Source organism: Talpa occidentalis, unplaced genomic scaffold, assembly GCF_014898055.3.
Source record: "Talpa occidentalis isolate TD23 unplaced genomic scaffold, MPIMG_talOcc4v2.1 talOcc4.9, whole genome shotgun sequence".
NCBI classification, from domain to species: domain Eukaryota; kingdom Metazoa; phylum Chordata; class Mammalia; order Eulipotyphla; family Talpidae; genus Talpa; species Talpa occidentalis.
Genome location: NW_023605305.1, coordinates 57096880 through 57115404, shown reverse-complemented (window position 1 = coordinate 57115404; position 18525 = coordinate 57096880). Strand labels below are relative to the sequence as shown.

The following is an 18525-nucleotide window of genomic DNA, read 5'->3' as shown; positions in this document are numbered from 1 at the left end:
ATTATATAGTCATGAAAGGGAAACAGATAAAAAAAAATCCCTTTCTACTGGAGGTTATATTCTAGTGATAATAAATAAGAAAAAAAAAGCAAATCATATTCATATTAAATAATGTTAAATGATAAGGAAAAAAATAAGCCAAACAGAGATACGATATGTTGGTGTGGAGAACAGTGTTTTAATTTTCAATAGACTGGTCAGGGAAGGCACCTTTGAAAAGGTGACTTGATCAAAAGGGAGAGCAGTGGCTGATGAGACCAGAGAGAAAGTGAGATCCAGGACCTTGTCGTTTTGCACAGAACTTTCACACTGAGTAACAAGAAAGTACTGCAGCAGTGTTTGGGGAAAAAGACGTGATCTGTCCTGTGTGTTAACAAGACCACACTGGTTAATGCATTAAGAAGAGGTTGAATTAGGACATAAGGGTGCTCGCGCTGCCACATCTATCACCCTATTGATCACCAGGATTGATTGGGCTGATCTGGCTTTCTAGACAGGCATCCCCTCCCTCCTTCACTGCTCCACATGCGTCCCCCCCAAAACTCCGCTCAGTCAAAGAGGATGGCCTAGCTCAAGTAGAGACAGCTGTTCTTCAGTCAAGGGTATGCTGGGAGCTGTGCTCCTCCACTAGAACCTCCAGACAAGCTCTGTGGTACAAGGGCAGAGCAGGGGTTCTGGCAATTTAGGGAGACAATGGTGACTTTTCCTCAGAGGACTGAGCTGTTATTGAATGTTGAAATTCCTGTGAGACTCTGGTATGGTCAGGATGTTCATAAGGATATTACCTGTTATTTTATGAAGTTAGGCAAATTTTCTTCCTGTTCTTTCAATTCCCTAGGTTGTTGGTTTCATTTTATTTTAAGTATTCCATGAATTTGTAATTGAACAATATGACTATAGAAGAGCTTAAAGCGTAACTGCTTATCCTTAGGAAATGAATTCAAATCAATGGTGTTTTGTATATTACATGTTTTTAGTCACCTTGTCATTGGTTTTCCCTTTGCTTAGTTTTTTTCACATTTTAAAATTTTCTCTCATTTTTGGGCATTATTTGTGTTTTTGTAAACTTCTTCATGTTCCTTTCTGGTATAATTTAGGGTGTATATAAATATTTCTGTCCTTGAATTTCTGTAAGGTACTTACTGCCTTTCACAGTCTTTTCAATGTTGCATCTATGTCCTTTTCGCATATGTGATTGTTTCTCTCTTGTATAAGTACAAACCCTGACTGCAAGAATTAAGTCAGAATAGTTTGTAAAGCAACTGATCTAGTCACTTAATTCAGCATATCAATTGCATTAAAAGTCAGTCAAATCTGTTGTTGGACGGAGTTACCAGTCATTAGTCAGTTCAATCAAAACAGTCTAGGGATTTGTCGGGTCTCTGGCACATCCTAATTATGAAAGTTGCCCTGAGTTTATTTCATAAGAAAAAAAAATTTTATTAGAAGCAGGCAGCATAAAAATGGGAGGAATTTGCACACCTTTAATATAAATTGTTAATGAGTATTCTAAACTCTGAATCACTTTCTATAAATCTAAAGAAACATTGTGATGTTAGTGTATAAAAAACCAAAATTCTGAATAAAACCTGATAGCCTGAAAAGCAAATTTACCAGACTACAAAATGTTTACATTTATCTGTTTTCTTTCTAAGAGTAGGGCAAGTTGAGAATAAACACATTTTTCTATTTTCTCATCATGTGCTACCAGTTGTTAGATATGACTTTTCTCACTTAATATTTTTTAATGTTCTTTGTGGAAAAGCTGTGATTTCTATTTTAAAATAAAGTTTCTCAGAATCATAAGGAGCTCTCAAGGGGATTGTAGAAATGATCTCTCAACTGGGTTTGTAGATGAGGAATCTGAGGTCTAGGGTTTCGAAGTCCCTATCAGTCCTACAGCTGGTTATTGAAACAACCTAGATTGATGTCAAAGAACCCTGACCTATTTCTTATTTCTTTAAGGTTTATTTATTTATGCATACAAGAGCTGGGGTACAGGCCAGAGATGTGGGGGTGGGGTGAGAGGATTCACCAGAGACAGAGCAGGGAACAGAACAGGCAGACTGACCGAAATACACTGCTGAGGGTAGCAGCGGGCGAGACAGGAGAGGTCTGCTGCGCCATGTGGGTAGCTCCCTGGCTGGCTGGGGATTGAACTCGTGCTGCAGAGGCTGCGGATTGCTTCATAGTGCTGTGCTTAACCCCTTGTGCCACCAGGAAGGCCCCCCTGATACCTATTTGAAGAATTTTTTACCTTGGTTACCTTGGGGAACTTTCATGTAGTAAACGGAATTCCCAATTTAAGATAATAAAAAATTACTGGAACATCAAAAACCTTTACTGTTTCATTACAAATCTAAGTCCAATATATTTAAAATTATACTACCATTCTACTTCATGGCATAATAATATAAATTATCTTATAAATGATATATTTCAAGTTCAGTGTAATTCATGGTAAATCTTGTCTCTAAAGTCATCCCCGCCATATCATTTGTATATATTAAGCCATTAACTTTCTCTTGAATCATTCTATATCTCTCCAATATGGACGTTGCCTCACTTGCAATGAACAGTGGGTTTCCAAAAGCATATTGGAAAATTTCCACCTTATTATTGGAAGTAAATGTACAGTTATTACCGGTACTTTGACTATTGGCTTTGTAGTATCATAGTAAAGACAGATACTTAAGAAAATAAGAGAAATTTAAAAGATGAGCATGAAAAGCAACAAAGATATTGATATTAATACTATTAGATTGACTGCATTTGTAAAGATTAAATTCAGTTTGTGATGTCTCCTCCATTTTGTCATGACATAAAGGAACATTGAACATTTTTTGATTGTCATATTTTAACTGCATAAGATAGCATGTGTATAGGAATTACTCTAAAGCTTGCAGTTATATTTTAAAGTGAGGCACATCTCGATATTGACCCAGACTATTATAGAGGATTAAATTTTATGGACATGCTTATAATCCTTTTTCTTTTATACTTTCCTTGCATATCTGTGAGTTTTGTATGTGTATTGTGTATATATTTGTTTGTGATTTACTGTTTTTCAGGTATATTTCTCTGAAGCAAGATGATTTGTCAAAAATTCTATGTCGCTCTGTTATTCTGGGGTAAGTAAGTTATTTGTTTTGTAAATGTCTTTATGTAAGGTATTTTACCCTCAGAGATGCTGTTTCTTTAATTGGCTAACAGAATTTACCACTTTCCAGTTAAGAATTTTTATGCTCATGATTGAAAATGCAAACTGAACAGTACTTAGTGTACATGTGAAAACAAAAACCCTTTTAATCACTTGCAAATGATCCGATGTGTACCCTTTCAAGACCATAACACACATCCCACACACAATTCAATCTATAGTTGCAAAAAATATGGTCTATATATGTTGTTCTGCATCTTCTTTTTCTACTCAATAGCTTTTCAATTTATCATGACAAACTTTCTTGTGTGAGTCCTGATTCCTTTGCATTTTTGCCAGAGATGCATATTAGCATTCTTTTACTGTTTTTGCCCTGTTAAATAAGCAAAAATATGGTATATTATTTCAATTTCATTTATTTGCCAGATTGAGCACTCTTTATTTGCCACTTGTATTTCTTATGTGATTTTCTTTCTTTTTTTTTTTTTTAAGATTCATTTATTTATGCATATCAGAGCTGGGTGCAGGCAAGAGGTGCAGGGTGGGAGAGGACTCACCAGAGACAGAGTGGGGGAACAGAACAGGCAGATCCATTGAAACACTGCTGAGGGGAGCAGCAGGCTAGAGAGGAGAGGTCCACGGCACCATGTGGGTTTCCTCCCTGCCTGAGGATCAAACTCATGCTACAGTGGCTGCAGATAGCTTCGTAGTGATGTCACTTAACCCCTTGTGCCATCAGCGAGGCCCTTTATGTGATTTTTTTTTTTTTGTGGGTCCCTCGCCTGCAGCCAGAGAACGAACCGGCACTGCAGAGGCTGCGGGCGGCCTTGCAGCCCAGCGCTCAACCGCTGCGCCACCAGGGGATACCCCTCTTTATGTGATTTTCTAATTCATATACTTTGACCATTTTGTTATTTGATTTTATTGATCCTACATGATTTTCAGAAATTTATAAAATGTAATATTTAGCCCTACTAGAGTTCTCCTGAGAAACAGTACAAAAGGAATTTATATGCACATATATGTAGAAAGATTTAGTACAAGGAATTGACATACATGATTGTGGAGGCTGAGTGGTCCTGAGATCTGTATTTGGCAACTTGAAGACTCAAGAGAGTTGATGGTCTACATTCTAGGCTGAAAGCTGGCAGACTTGAGACCCAAGAAGACCCATGTTTCAATTTGAGTTTGAAGGAGGAAAAGGCTGCTAACGATCTTCCTTACTCAGGCTTTTTCTACTATTCAAGGTTTCCAAGGTTTGGATGAGACTCACCCACATTAGAGAGGACGATCTGCCTTATTAGGTCCTCTGATTCAAATGTTAAATCCTTCCAGAAACATCCTCATAGACACATCCAGAATGATGTTTGAACAAAAATCTCAGCACAACATGCACAGTCAAGTTGGCAATTAAAATTGATAATCACAAGCCCTAATAATTTATTCTGCTTTGTGATTTTTTTTCCTCCCTGATCATTTGCTTTTTAACTTTGTTTTCTTTTATAGTACAGAAAATTTAAATATACACTCTTATAGGTACTTTTATTTAATAATGCAGCAATATTAAATTATAAATGTGCATAATATGATATATCAAAACTTTAATTCTCTGTGTCAAGGAGCAGTGTGCTTGGTGACAGTATTTAAAATACATGACATTGGCACAGACTATGGGTTTATTCTCAAATGAAAGATGCATTTTTATTTGCCATTCTCAATTCTAATTCTGGCAAAAATGACATGTAATGTTATAAGGGGATGTTGTCAAGGAATGGGGTATACCTTGCAAGTTTTCACTTAGAATACCACCAGCAGAAGAATAGTTTCAGAAATTAAATTATACTAGTTCTTCCTTTCACATATTACAGGATATTATCACATCATTTGGATATTTTTACATGTATTACTTTTGTAATTTAAAACAATGCATTCATGAATTGCTTTCTAAAATTTTTATTTTTTGTTTTTATGTTTATCCTAATCCTTGAAAAAATTGCCATTCTGTACAAAACCTTGCAAAATTCTCAGAATTGTCCTGCTGCATTACTTTGTAAATGAAGCAACATAGCTATTGGATCAATTGATTTGGGTAACTTGTAAAAGAAAGAATTATGGATAATTATTTTATTTCCAAACAAAATTTTTAAAAAACAAGTACCACTTTGGAAGATTTTTTTGTTCAGGATTAAATACTTGTTTAATTGTTATGTGTCTAAAAAGTGGTAATTGTTTTTAATCAGTGGTGAAAGTTTCCTATAGGAAGTCTGTCACTGGGCATCAATTTTTGGAGAGTGCATTAGGGGCCTGTTAATTGATATCATAAAGCTAGGATCACAGGTACAGGAAGAGCATCCAGCTATGTTGATGTTACACACACCCTTTCTCAAAGCACTCAGGGAAGATAGTGTTAACATTTCAGTATCATTTCCCTTAAGATGTATTAAAACAGCAGTTTTTTTTTTTAAAGATTTATTTATTTATACAAGAGCAGGGGTACAGACCAGAGGAACGGGAGGGTGAGAGAGTTCACCAGAGCAGGCAGATTGACGAAATACACTGCTGAGGGGAGCAGCGGATGCGACTGGAGAGGTCTGCCACACCATGTGGGAATCTCCCTGGCTGGCCTTGAATCGAACCCGCGCTGAAGAGGCTGCAGACAGAGTCACAGCACTGCTCAATCTGCTGGCCCCAGTTTAATTTTTTTAAATGAAGGACACTTTGTTATTTTACTATATAGTAGTTAATACACCAGATTGTGTTTTCTAAATGGAAAATGAGACACATTTTTCTTTGACTCTTGAGAACTTTGTTATCTCTTTTGGAGGGTCTAGTTCCTTCTATGATACTGTCCACAAGGATACTGATGGTGCTTAGGTGTAAAGAACATTTGCTAAGCTGTTTTATTATGGATCCTTGCTCCAAGTGTTCACCTTTTCTTCTAGGTCCTAATTTTTTTTAATGTATTATACATTCACATTATATCCCATGTATGATGGAAATTCAATATAATTTTTTTTTAGGAAAGGAAATTGAAATTGGTATTATTTTCTTTCCTTAAAATATAAATAAAATATATTAGATTAATAGGGAAAAGAAATAAATTTCCATAAAGGTGTACTAGAAGATGAAATTATCTCTCTGAATGCACCTCCAAATATAACATGTTGTACAGTGGAAGTACACACACTGCATTAGGCAGTGATTAAGCACTTAGAAAATAAAGTGATTACTATTGAGTTCCACAAAGTTTAGTTTTAGAAACCTACTATTTTTATTTTCATCAAAATGATTGTTCTGTGTCTTTTTAATGTCCTAACAGAATTTGTTTATGTGATAACTGCATTTAATGTGGCCTATCCAATTACTCCTTGGACATTTAAGTTGTCTTGCATGCCACCAAATACAACCTATGACTTCTTGCCTGCTGGAATCTCAAAGAACATTTCGAATCTGAATGGACATTATGAGGCGGTTATTGAAGCTAAATTTAATTCAACTACCACCTACTTTTCTAATGTAATGTCCCAAGCAACTTTTCCTTGTTGTTTTTGGAGTGAAGAAGATCAAAGCTGCTCTGTGCATGCAGACATTGATGGGAAGGCATTTGTTTCAACAGCAAATTCTTTAGCTTTTCAACCAACAAGTAAGTATTACTTAGTATTGAACAAAATGTTTTCTTTTTAAATATTGAAATATTTATCTTATGAATATGATTTTGAATATATGTCATCATTTCATATTAGTCACACAATTAGATTTATCATGTGACCAAACTTTTAAGCTCCAATTATTTTATATGTAAATACATTAAAATAAAAATGTAATGAGGAAACTCTTTTTTTCTTTAAATGTGTGTCTTTTAGACTTCTAAATAGGCTTTAAAATAGAAAATCTCCTTATTTTTCTTAAACAAAATATCAAATATCTAATAATGGTGTTGAAATAGATAAATTTTATTTTTTAATTTTTTTAAAGATTTATTTATTTATGCATACAAGAACTGGAGTTCACACCAGAGGTGCAGGGGGGCGGTGAGAGGATTCACCAGAGACAGAGAGGGGACTAGAACAGGCAGACTGACTGAAATACACTGCTGAGGGGAGCAGTGGGTGAGACAGGAGAGGTCTGCTGTGCAATGTGTGTAGCTCTCTGGCTGTCCGGCCGGGATTGAACTCCCGCTACAGAGGCTGGGAATAGCTTCACAGTGCTGTGCTTAACCCCTTGCGCCACCAGGGAGGCCCCATCAAATGTCTAATATTCATGTTGAAGTAGATAAATTTTAAAGCATTTATGGATAATATGTTTTGCTCAAGCATGGAATCTCTTGTAACCAGCATTGTATTTTAAGTCAAGGATTTTTTTTTAAATTGTTGTTCAATACATACTGAAAGTAGCTGGTGTAGTGAATAAGTCTGCATATGGAAATCTAAGAAAAAAATTATTGCCAAGCCTTTTTGAAAAAGTAAATGGAGTCAGTTGACTTGGCCATATAAAGAGAACTGCATTGTGAAAATAAATCATATGTAAGTATAACATTCCCATAGGTTAATTAGAATTTCTCAACCTCAGCATTTTTGACATTTTGGGCCAAATCATTCCTGGCTGGGGTTGTGGGGGTGACTGTTCTGTGCACTGTGGGATATTTAGCACCATTCCAGACTTTTACTTACTTGATGCCAGTAGTGGCACAGATTGTCACTTCTGACAAAGAGTATCTCCAAACTTTGCCAGATGTCTCCTGGAGGGCAATCAGCATCACTGATGGATAGAAGTAGCACTCCAGTATATTGAAATCATTTTAAAAATAGGAATAAACTTAAATATGCAATAAAATGTTGTAAAACAAGTTAGTAAGTATTGTCTACTGTCTATAACCATTTAATTTAGTTTTAAATGAAGCACTTCTTTTAAATTTTGAGGGAACTTAACTTAGCCATTCTAGCGAGTATTATACATACCAAGAATGAACTCAAGAAGTCAGGTTCCTTGTGATTAGCCTTGAAATTGTAAAAAAAAAAAAGTTACTGCTTTAGTTATTAAGAGGAATGATTATGATGACATATGAGTTTTAGTCTTGCATATAAATTAACGCTATTAAGTAGTTACATATAAATGAGTTTAAATTTTTGTAATTAAAATTAATTTATCAATTTGTGGCCACTGAATATTTCAGTTTATTACTCTGTGAGTTAGGCTGTTTACTTCATAGGATTCATATGAACAGAAACCCATCAGGTTTGAGGAAATATGTCAGTATTGCCTTAAGCTAGTTTACTGTTAAAAGTTAGTCATGATTTTCTATGATCATTCTTGCTTTTTAAGTTATAGGTCACCAATACTTTGTTATTCTCAGGCGGGTTTTTCAATGTGCTGTGAAATATACTTGCATTAATTGTACTTGGGACCTTTAGTATGACAATAACAAGGATTTAAGACATGTGTCATAGTTCAAAATGTGAAACACTGTGCCTTTATTGCTAAAGCAGACACATAAATAGCGCTCCAGATTTGCTTATACCTTGATAGTTAATGTTCTCTTTTCTCTTGGTAAGTGGGAATAAACTGAAATAGGTGAGTTTTGAGGTCTTTTGTCTTACTTAAGTGGTTTAGGATTAAAAAAAAGGTTTGAGAAACAATAATTGAAATTAATTCCTTAACTTACAAAAAAAGATACTGAAGGCCAGAGGAACTAAGAGACTTGGGCATACACATACCACTAGTTAGAGCCTGTGCTTTTTAGCTCAGAATGGTCAATGGAAGTTGTATTAGAACGCTGGTAAATTTAATTTAGCTCTTCTCTCTCACTGAGTTGTTTAGAATGTTTTTCAGATTTAATCTAGTCTATTTTTAATTCAGGTGCAAACTGGAACATACAGTGCTGGATGAAAGAGGACTTGAAATTATTCATCTGTTATATGGAGTCATCATTTAAGAATCCTTTCAAGAATTATGACCCTGAGGTTCATCTTTTATATGTTCTGTAAGTATTAAACTAAATAAATGCATTTGGGTATTTCTGTGACACGAATTTTTTTTTTTTTTTTTAAAGCAAGAGCTTCTGTATACAGAAGTGGGTTAGGAAATCTCTCCTATTCCTACATTTCTGTTTATATTTATGCATCTCCTGAAGGCACTGTGTGTGTGTGTGTGTGTGTGTGTGGTGTGTTTGATAGTGTTCTCTATTAGATCTCTTTTTTTATGTGGATGGGCATATATTCTGAAAGAACAGTGAACTCTGAGGAGGCATACGATGTGGTTAATTCTGAGAATGTAGGGGGGATGAAACCCTGCTTACTGGAACCCTGGAACCAACTGTAGCTACCCAGCAGAATCTCTACAGGGCTGATACTTCTGAAAATGGGGAGTAAATCAAGAAGGGATTAGTTCCTTCTTCCTTCATCAGCCTTCTAGTCTCCCTCCTTTTTGCCACTTAGCATTAACACCTGTGTAACTCTCTACACTTGCTTGAACTGTAACTCTATGCCTTCCTCTATTAAGATGCAACACTTTAAGGGCCTCCCCGTGGCACAGTGGTTGAGCACTGGGTTGCGAAGCTGCCCGCGGCTTCTGCGGCGAAGCTGCCCGCGGCTTCTGCGGCGAAGCTGCCCGCGGCTTCTGCGGCGAAGCTGCCCGCGGCTTCTGCGGCGAAGCTGCCCGCGGCTTCTGCGGCGAAGCTGCCCGCGGCTTCTGCGGCGAAGCTGCCCGCGGCTTCTGCGGCGAAGCTGCCCGCGGCTTCTGCGGCGAAGCTGCCCGCGGCTTCTGCGGCGAAGCTGCCCGCGGCTTCTGCGGCGAAGCTGCCCGCGGCTTCTGCGGCGAAGCTGCCCGCGGCTTCTGCGGCGCCGGTTCGATGCCCGGCTGCTCCCCAGCCACCAGAGGAGGGTCCCACATGGCGCGCAGACCTCTCCTGCCACCCACTGCTCCCCTCAGCAGTGTACTTCGGTCCTTCTGCCTGCTCTGCTCCTGCTCTGGCTCTGGTGAATTCTCTCACCCTCCCGTGCTTCTGACTGTACCCAGTGCTTGTATAAACAAAACAAACAAACAAACAAACAAATAAATAAAAACATGCCTCTATTAAAAAAAAAAAAAGATGCAACACTTTAAGCCAAAGGAGATAATCTCCAGCCCTTTAAATGAGGAGGTGCTGTGCCCCAATTCTTACTCTTCACATTTCTGGGCAATATTTACAAGATCAGTCTCTGGGCAATATTAATTTCTCCTCCCATTCGGTCTCAGTCCCACCTGAACAAATATTCTGTATGCTAAATACTAAACTGTGTAGTTATTTTATCACCAAGTATCCTTACATAAAGTAGTAAGTGGAAGGAGGAGATTGAGAAGAAATTAGCTAACATATGCAAACACACACAAGCGCACTGTAATGGAAATGCCTGTTTCTATGCAGGTGTTTCTTTTCGCCAACCTCTTCCCTTTGCAAAGCAGCAGAGGCAGCTCTCCTCCCAAGGCAGCCCTCCTGTGACTATGCAGGCGTCTCTCTTCATAAACCTGTCCCTTTCAGGGGCAGCTCTGTCCCTTTCAGGGGCAGCTCACTGTGTCTGTGCAAGTATCTTTTACTTCCCTTTTATTTTTAAAATAAACATGCCAATTGTCATTCACACTGAGTGAGAGAAAAGGTGAGTGCCACAAGGGCAGAGGGTGGGATTATAAAGGGGCAGGAAGAAATTTTGTAAGTATATATATATCAGAAATTATGAAATTTATACTTTGAATATTTAGTTTATTGTAAATTAATTAAACTCAATAAAGCTATCCCCCCTAAAAAAAGGCAAAAAATTTAAGCAATACCTTACCTATCTCTGTAAGCCTACAAATGAATGGGTAAATCTTAAAAAATAATTATAATTAGCTGTATAGGTTTAGAGTACGGTTACAGACTCAGTGCACAAGTAACAGCATGCAACCAAGACACAGAGAGCTGTTATTTCTGATTTATTAGTGTTGCTTTTTTTATACAAGAGCTGGGGTACAGGCCAGAGGCATGGGAGGGTGAGAGGATTCACCAGAGGCAGAGCAGGGAGCAGAACAGGCAGCCGACAGAAATACACTGCTGAGAGGAGCAGTGGGCGCAACAGGAGAGGTCTGCCACACCATGTGGGATTCTCGCCAGCCGGCGGGAATTGAATCAGCACTGCAGAGGCTGCGGACAGCTTCACAGCGCAGTGCTCAACCCGCTGTGCCACCCGGGAGGCCCTGTGTCTTCTTTATTTTTAATGATATTTTCACTGGTTGTAGGTTTTTAGGATGACACTTTTTCTCTCCTCTCAGTTTTTCACTGTTGCTTCACATTCTTCTTGTTAAATTATTTATAACAGCTAATTTGATTTAACTTTTGGATTTTCTCACGCGATGAATCTGTTTTTCCAGATACCCTTTAAGCTGAATTTCCAGAAGAGTGTACCTCAAATTGAATTTAGCGGACTATATTTTAATTATATCTAGTGTGCATTTCATTATAATTATCACATCTATGTTAATATTTAGCTCTTCTTTTTTCATATAGTCTAGAAGTGGTAGAAGAACCATCTCGGGTTCCCCAGAAAGGCAGTTTTCAGATCCTTCAGTGCGACTGCAGTGCCCACAAGTGCTGTCAATGCCACGTGCCTGTGCCAACAGCCAAACTCAACTATACTCTCCTTATGTACTTGAAAATCACATCTGGTGAAGTAACTTTTCAGTCACCTTTAATGTCAGTTCAGCCCATAAATGTTGGTAAGTTGTGCACAAAAAAAAAGTATTATATTTAAACCTCAGTCATACAGACAGGTGAAAAATTGCTTATAAAGTTGTTTACTAGCTTACCTGCTTTGACCAAAGTTGCTTTGGTGATATTTGGAAGAATTAAAAGTATTAAAAGCAGTTTCTGTGATGATTTGACAGTAGAAGAAATAGTTCTGTAATTGTAACTTAAATTCTCTCTTGAAAACAGTTTGATATAAATCCTAAATCTGTAATGGATATGTATTGTTTGGTTATCACTTTTTCCCATCTCAGATAACTAAGGAAATAATTGGAAGCTTTTAAACTTGAATTTTATTCCTTTAATAAATATTTCTTGCTCATGTTTTAAGAACTGCAGTAACAATGGCAAGTGAAACAAAGTTCCTGAATCATAAAGCAGGGACAAAATAGTGGATAGAGATAAACAATTAACAAGTAAACAAGAAAGCAGTTTGCTATACAAATATGATTTTAAGAAGAACTCAAATGATAGGTAATGCCTCATGTTTTCAGTGCCACAGCTCCCCAAATTTCTTTTGATCAACTTGAATATATAATTACAAATGTGAATAATGTAAGTAGATGTTGACTTAAAGTAATTTATTAATTCTTTGGTGTATGTATGTTAAATTATATATTATATATAACATATAACTTAACAATTTTACTATTTTCCACTCATATTTCCTGAAACAGTTATAAGCATTCTTAACATGTATCTTTGCATCATTATTTTTTACATCACTGGAGCCGCTTTTGCAGGTATCTGACAGAATTTTCCACATACAAACTTCATCTTTAATTCTTTCTAAATTACTGGGGAGATAAAATTTTTTGAATCTGCATATGCCATATTTTAACATTAGGATTTTAAAATAACTTGTCCTATAGTGATAGATTTGTGATCCCCACAACATAATTACAGTAAATCCAAGCAATTCAGTCATGAAGTTATAGTAAAGGGCAAAAAAAATACAAAACCTAATATTAATATCATCATTTTTAAAAAACAGTTCTATCAAGTGATATTTTAGAAACATTTAGAGCCAGCATTGGTTTGAATTGTTTTTAAAAATAAAATAGTTAAGAGAAAATGCCATGATGGGTTTTATAAAAGTTTTAGAAGGAATTTTTTCCTTTTTTCATTGATAATTTTTTGGGGAAAATTTTCCTTTATATTTGGTCCTATATAATAACTTCCAATAATTGTTGAGTAAGACAGATGGTGCAACGGAGAGAGTCAGTGTGAGGGCTGTTCTTTCAGGTATGGAGGTCAAAGAAGACCTCTTTTAGGAGTTAGTATTTGAGCTGAATGGAGACTAGAGTGTCATGGAGAAGTTCATGCAGTTTTCCATATGACTGTACCAATTTATATTCCCAGCAACAATGTATAATGTTCCTTTCTCTCCACATCCTCTCCAACACTTTCTTGTTGCTTGTATATAGACATTCTCATAGATATAAGGTGAAATCTCGTTGTTTTGTTTTGCATTTCCCTGATAGTAAGATATATGTGGGGCATCTTCTCATGTCCCTGTTAGCCATCTGTATGTTTTCTTTAGAGAAGTGTCTGTGGAGATCATCTGCGTATTTTTTAATGGTGTTTTTTTTCATTGTTAAGTTTTATGTGTTTAATAAATTTTCAAAACTATCAACGTTAAATGTTTTTAATATTCAGTTCTGTTTTGCAAGATGTTTACAGTGTTTCTACAAATTATGTAAAAGTATTATATTTTTAAAACTACGTACACGTATGCACATACATCTCCACATACTTATATATGCACATGCATATACATACATAAATACAACATATACATATGAACTCAGAAATTATTTAACAAGTTAAACACTATCAGACTAAGAAACTCCATTCTCATTTTTGGTGACAAGACACAGGGTCTGCTAATACTGTGTTTGTTACATGTAAAAATGCATGATGTGGGTTGTTTGAGTAGTTTTATCTACATTGTTGTATTTCAAATTATTTGCTGAAAATTGCATGCATATTTATGCATGAATTTTTGCAGACCCTCTATGTATGCATTTTTCAAGTATGCTCTGCAAAATGCTTTTTTTCCCATGGTACTCACTCAAATAGTGTGTGTGCATTGGGCGTAGCTTTCAAATAAGTTTGGGAAATGCCAAGTTAAATAAAGTTAATTAGGTATTTTTATAGTATGAATTCACATTTGTCATCATAACTTCAATTGTAGTTTTCTCCACTTGAAAAGGAAATGAAGATATGTGATTGCATTGGTAAAGTACAAAGAGTAGACCCAGTATCTTGGTTCTGTACTTAGATTTTAATAGCGTCACCTCTGAGTAATTGAAAGACTAGGATATGCTCAAAATTCATTTTGACTTCACCTTATAATTATCATGAAAACTGCTTGACTTAAAAGTGGTCTCTTTTTTCTTAAGTGAAACCTGATCCACCATTTGGTTTGCATATGGAAATTACAGACACTGGCAGTTTAAAGATTTCTTGGTCCAGCTTAACATTCACACCATTTCAACTTCAATATCAAGTCAAATATTCAGAGAATTCTACAAGTATGAGAAAAGTGAGTATATTTTAGTGAATAAAATGAAAAGTTCAGAAGCAACAAAAGATGAGATCCCCTTCCTAGTCCCATAGAAAATATCCTCTGCATGCCAAATGTGCCTGCTCCTTCCAGAGCTGAAGAGTTATGATGGATATTATACTACTGACTTTCATTTAAGATCAACCTAGAAAATAAATATATGAACAGCCTTTCTACATTTCTTGTAAAATGCATTAAAATTTTTTGTTCGATGTACTCAATTATCTCCTATATATGGATACATGTTATCTGTGAGGACCATGATTAATTCCTCTGAGAAGGAAGTGCCAGAAATAGTTCCCCTTACAAAAAAGTTTATGTTTATTAAATCAGTCTTACCCTCTCCCTCTTATTGTCCCCCCTGCCTTCCTCTCATTTATAAACACACACACACCCCACCCCTAAATGGCTATAGGAAGTCCAGTCACAGAAATTCGTGATCTTTTTTACAATGTCTCTATCTTTTAAATTAATTTGTTTTCTTACATCATCATTCTCCCTTCATGTGTAGTCCCTGTAATCCATCACCATAGTCCTCTGTGCTTTTCCCTCCCCTCTTTTGACCATAATTTTAGTTTTTTTTTTTTTTTTCAGATTTTCTCTGGTTTATGATTTTATATTTAAATCTTATTTTTTTTATTGCTTGATAGGTTTACATGCATTTGTACTGTAAAGCATGTTAAATCCTTTTTCCACCTTTCTGTAAGTATTTATCAAGTATCTACCAGATGCTAAGGGTTGTTTTACTTGCATCAGGTCACACTGGGATAGCAGAACTGGATGAGAGGAGTTTGGGAGTGCTGGTGAGAGATGGTGGGTTGTAAAAATAAGTGGAGGTGGGGGAAGATCTCACTGAGAAGGTGGCATTTGAGCAAGGAGTAGAATGAGATGGTGACGTAGCTATATGGGAACTGGGCTCTAAATAGAGAAAACAACAATGAATAGACCCTAAGCTAGATGAGAAGCTGGCGGCCAGGGCAGTGGGTAGGGCAGGAGTAGTAGTGGGTGAATCAGAGAGTGGTGGGGAGGAAAAGGAGGAGGTCATGAACAACCTTGTGAGTCATGTAAAGACTTGGGCCATAACTTTGTGAAGCTAATTGCTCTATAATTTAAAGATAAATACTTTTTAGATCTGGGGTAAAAAAAAAAAAGTCTTGTAAACACTTTATGTTCACAAAGAGCAGGATGGGAATCCTTAGTGTTATGTATGGAAAAAACAGAGTTAAGCCTTCGCTACTAAGCAATTTTTGGTTGTTTTATATAGTTAGGACTCTTAGATATTTTCCTTCTAGTTTGTAAACTACAGTGAACTCTTGGTAAACTAGAATGAATTCTTGGTTCCCTCTAGCTTGTCTTCAGGTACTAAATATTATTCATGCCCTCCTGTGATGCTTTCCTCTATTAGTGTGTATAGTTCTCTATCCACCCTTGCATTTGTTTCCTACCACTTTTGTGTTCTAGATGTCAGCAGTGGCTTCAGCTTTTCCACTGACTTTAGCTATAGCTTTCAGATTTTGAATAGTCAATTTCACACTCATTCAGTTAAAAGTATTTCCTGATTGTCATTGTGGTTTTTTTCCCTTGGACTCATGGTTTATTTAAAATTTTGACTAATTTGCAAACCTCTGTTATTTGGTTTTTGATTTTTTTTAATTGCACTGTAGCCAGCTAATTATGCTGTAAAATTTTAATTCTTTGAAATTTGTTGAGGTCTTTCTGTGATCAGTTTTATTCAAGGTTCTACATCAACTTGATGCTCTGATGTTTTCAAATAATATTTGACAGGCTAATGAAATCATCTCAGCTACATCTCTGCTAATAGAAAGCGTGCTTCCTGGGTCTTCCTATGAGGTTCAGGTGAGGAGCAAGAGACTGGATGGCCCAGGAATCTGGAGTGACTGGAGCACGCCACTTATCTTTACCACACCAGGTAGGTTTTTTTGTGTTTTTTTTTTTAAGGATTTATTTATTTATACAAGAACCAGGGTACAGGCTAGATATGCGGGAGGATGAGAGAATTCACCAGAGACAGAATGGGGAATAGAACAGGCAGACTGACGAAATACACTGCTGAGGGGAGCAGCGGGTGAGACAGGAGAAGTCTGCCGCGTAATGTGGGTTTCTCCCTGGCCGGCCGGTATCGAACCCGCGTTGCAGAGGATGCGGACAGCTTCACAGCACTGCGCTCAACCGCCCCACACCAGGTAAGGTTTTAGAATAGTAGCTTCTATTGAGAAGGAACTAAGTTAACTGAATTTGTCTTTGGCGTATTATAAGCATTTTAAATGTCATGACACTAAACCCAAAGAGGGATGCAGTATCAATTTTCTATTTCATTTTGAAATAGTTCATTTGTTAATGAAAACTTCTAGAAGAACTCCTGTTTGTGTGTGTCTATACCAGCATCTTGTTCAGTTGCTTTCTTTTTCAAAAGATAGGTTTAATAAAAAATCCCAAAATGACAAATTTAGAACAATACTTGTATTGATGTTTCCTTAATTTACATTCAAAAGTCAGATATATTTGACATAAATTTCAAATATTAACACTTTATTTAAATATTACATGTTAAAAATAAATTCTCTTTATTCTTTCATACCTAATATAAATTTATAATATATACTAAAAGTGCATACACACATATATTTGCCCTTCCATAAATATTTAGTGTTTTGTGTACATGAAGATAATGAAGATATACTTTGTGGAAAAGAAACTTCACCAATTTATTTGCTCTTAACATCTCCAACAGTATTACCTTTAACAACTAGTCTTTACTTATTCATCACAGGGGTCTCTAAAAATTTTAGCCATTCCAAAGAGCAAAATATGAAAATAAATGAATAAATCCAGGCAGTGAGTAAATAGCTTCCCCAGAGAATAGTATTATTGAATTAGCAATGTATATAAAGTGAAGTAACTAATTTAACAAACTTAGTTAGAAAGTAGACTAGGGGCACCAAGAGAAGGCATAAAGCTTACACACTTCGATAGCAATTATGAGTAATTCTCTATTACAGTGTCATCTACTTTATTTATTTATTTATTTATTTAAAGGTCTCACTATTTTTTTTTAGATTTATTTATTTATACAAACACTGGGTACAATCAGAAGTGCAGGAGGGTGAGAGAATTCACCAGAGCCAGAGCAGGGAACAGAACAGGCAGACTGACGAAATGCACTGCTGAGGGGAGCAGCGGGCATGGCAGGAGAGGTCTGTCATGCCATGTGGGACCCTCGCCAGGGATTGAACCGGCGCTGCAGAGGTTGCGGGCACCTTCGCAGCCCAGCACTCAACCGCTGTGCCACCAGGGGAGGCCCAGTGTCGTATATTTTAATGATGTACTGAATCACAAATAAGAGATAGTTCATAATTCTCTACTGAATAATAGTGACAGTGATAGGTGCTTCCTGTGTTTTAGACAGTGTTCTAAGTGCTTTACATCTATCTTTCCAACAACTTTGTGAGAATGGGCACTGCTTTCCTCTTTTATAAACAAAGAAATTTGAAAGAGGTCAGTAATTTGTAAAAGTTGATGCAATCAGAAAATAGTAGAGCTGTCCGTTTAATTTCAAATTTCATGTTTGTAACTATTAATAAGGTGATTGAGTGCGTAATATATAATTATGCAAGATATCCATTGGCACTGAAGGTTGATAAAGCAGTAAGCTTAACTATGTAGAACATTTTAATGGAATGCTTCATTTCCTTCATGATTCCTGGGAAATGAGGTTTCAGTGTTCAGGTTTTTTTTTTTTTTTTTAAAGATTTATTTGTTCATGCATACAAGAACCAGGGTACAGGCCATATATGTGGGAGGGTGAGAGGATTCACCAGAGACAGAGCGGGGAACAGAACAGGCAGACTGACTGAAATACACTGCTGAGGGGAGCAGCGGGTGACACAGGAGAGGTCTGCTGCACCATGTGGGAATCTCCCTGGCTGGCCAGGATAGAACCGGTGCTGCAGAGGCTGTGGACAGCTTCACAGTGCAGCACTCAACCACCTGCACCACCAGGGGAGGTCTTCAGTGTTCAGG

The 18525-nt window shown here is 36.6% G+C and overlaps 1 protein-coding gene across 3 annotated transcripts in view; it reads left to right on the top strand.

The window, feature by feature from the left end:
• Positions 1–18525, top strand: part of LEPR (leptin receptor) — a 68748-nt gene that overhangs the window by 13662 nt on the left and 36561 nt on the right. For all 3 annotated transcript variants that reach the window (XM_037501014.1, XM_037501012.2, XM_037501013.2), the window contains 6 exons: positions 3072–3131; positions 6480–6803; positions 9017–9140; positions 11679–11887; positions 14321–14463; positions 16270–16414. In XM_037501014.1, coding sequence (XP_037356911.1) covers positions 3092–3131; positions 6480–6803; positions 9017–9140; positions 11679–11887; positions 14321–14463; positions 16270–16414 — 985 coding nt within the window. In that variant the 5' untranslated portion in view covers positions 3072–3091. The remainder of the gene's footprint in view (positions 1–3071; positions 3132–6479; positions 6804–9016; positions 9141–11678; positions 11888–14320; positions 14464–16269; positions 16415–18525) is intronic.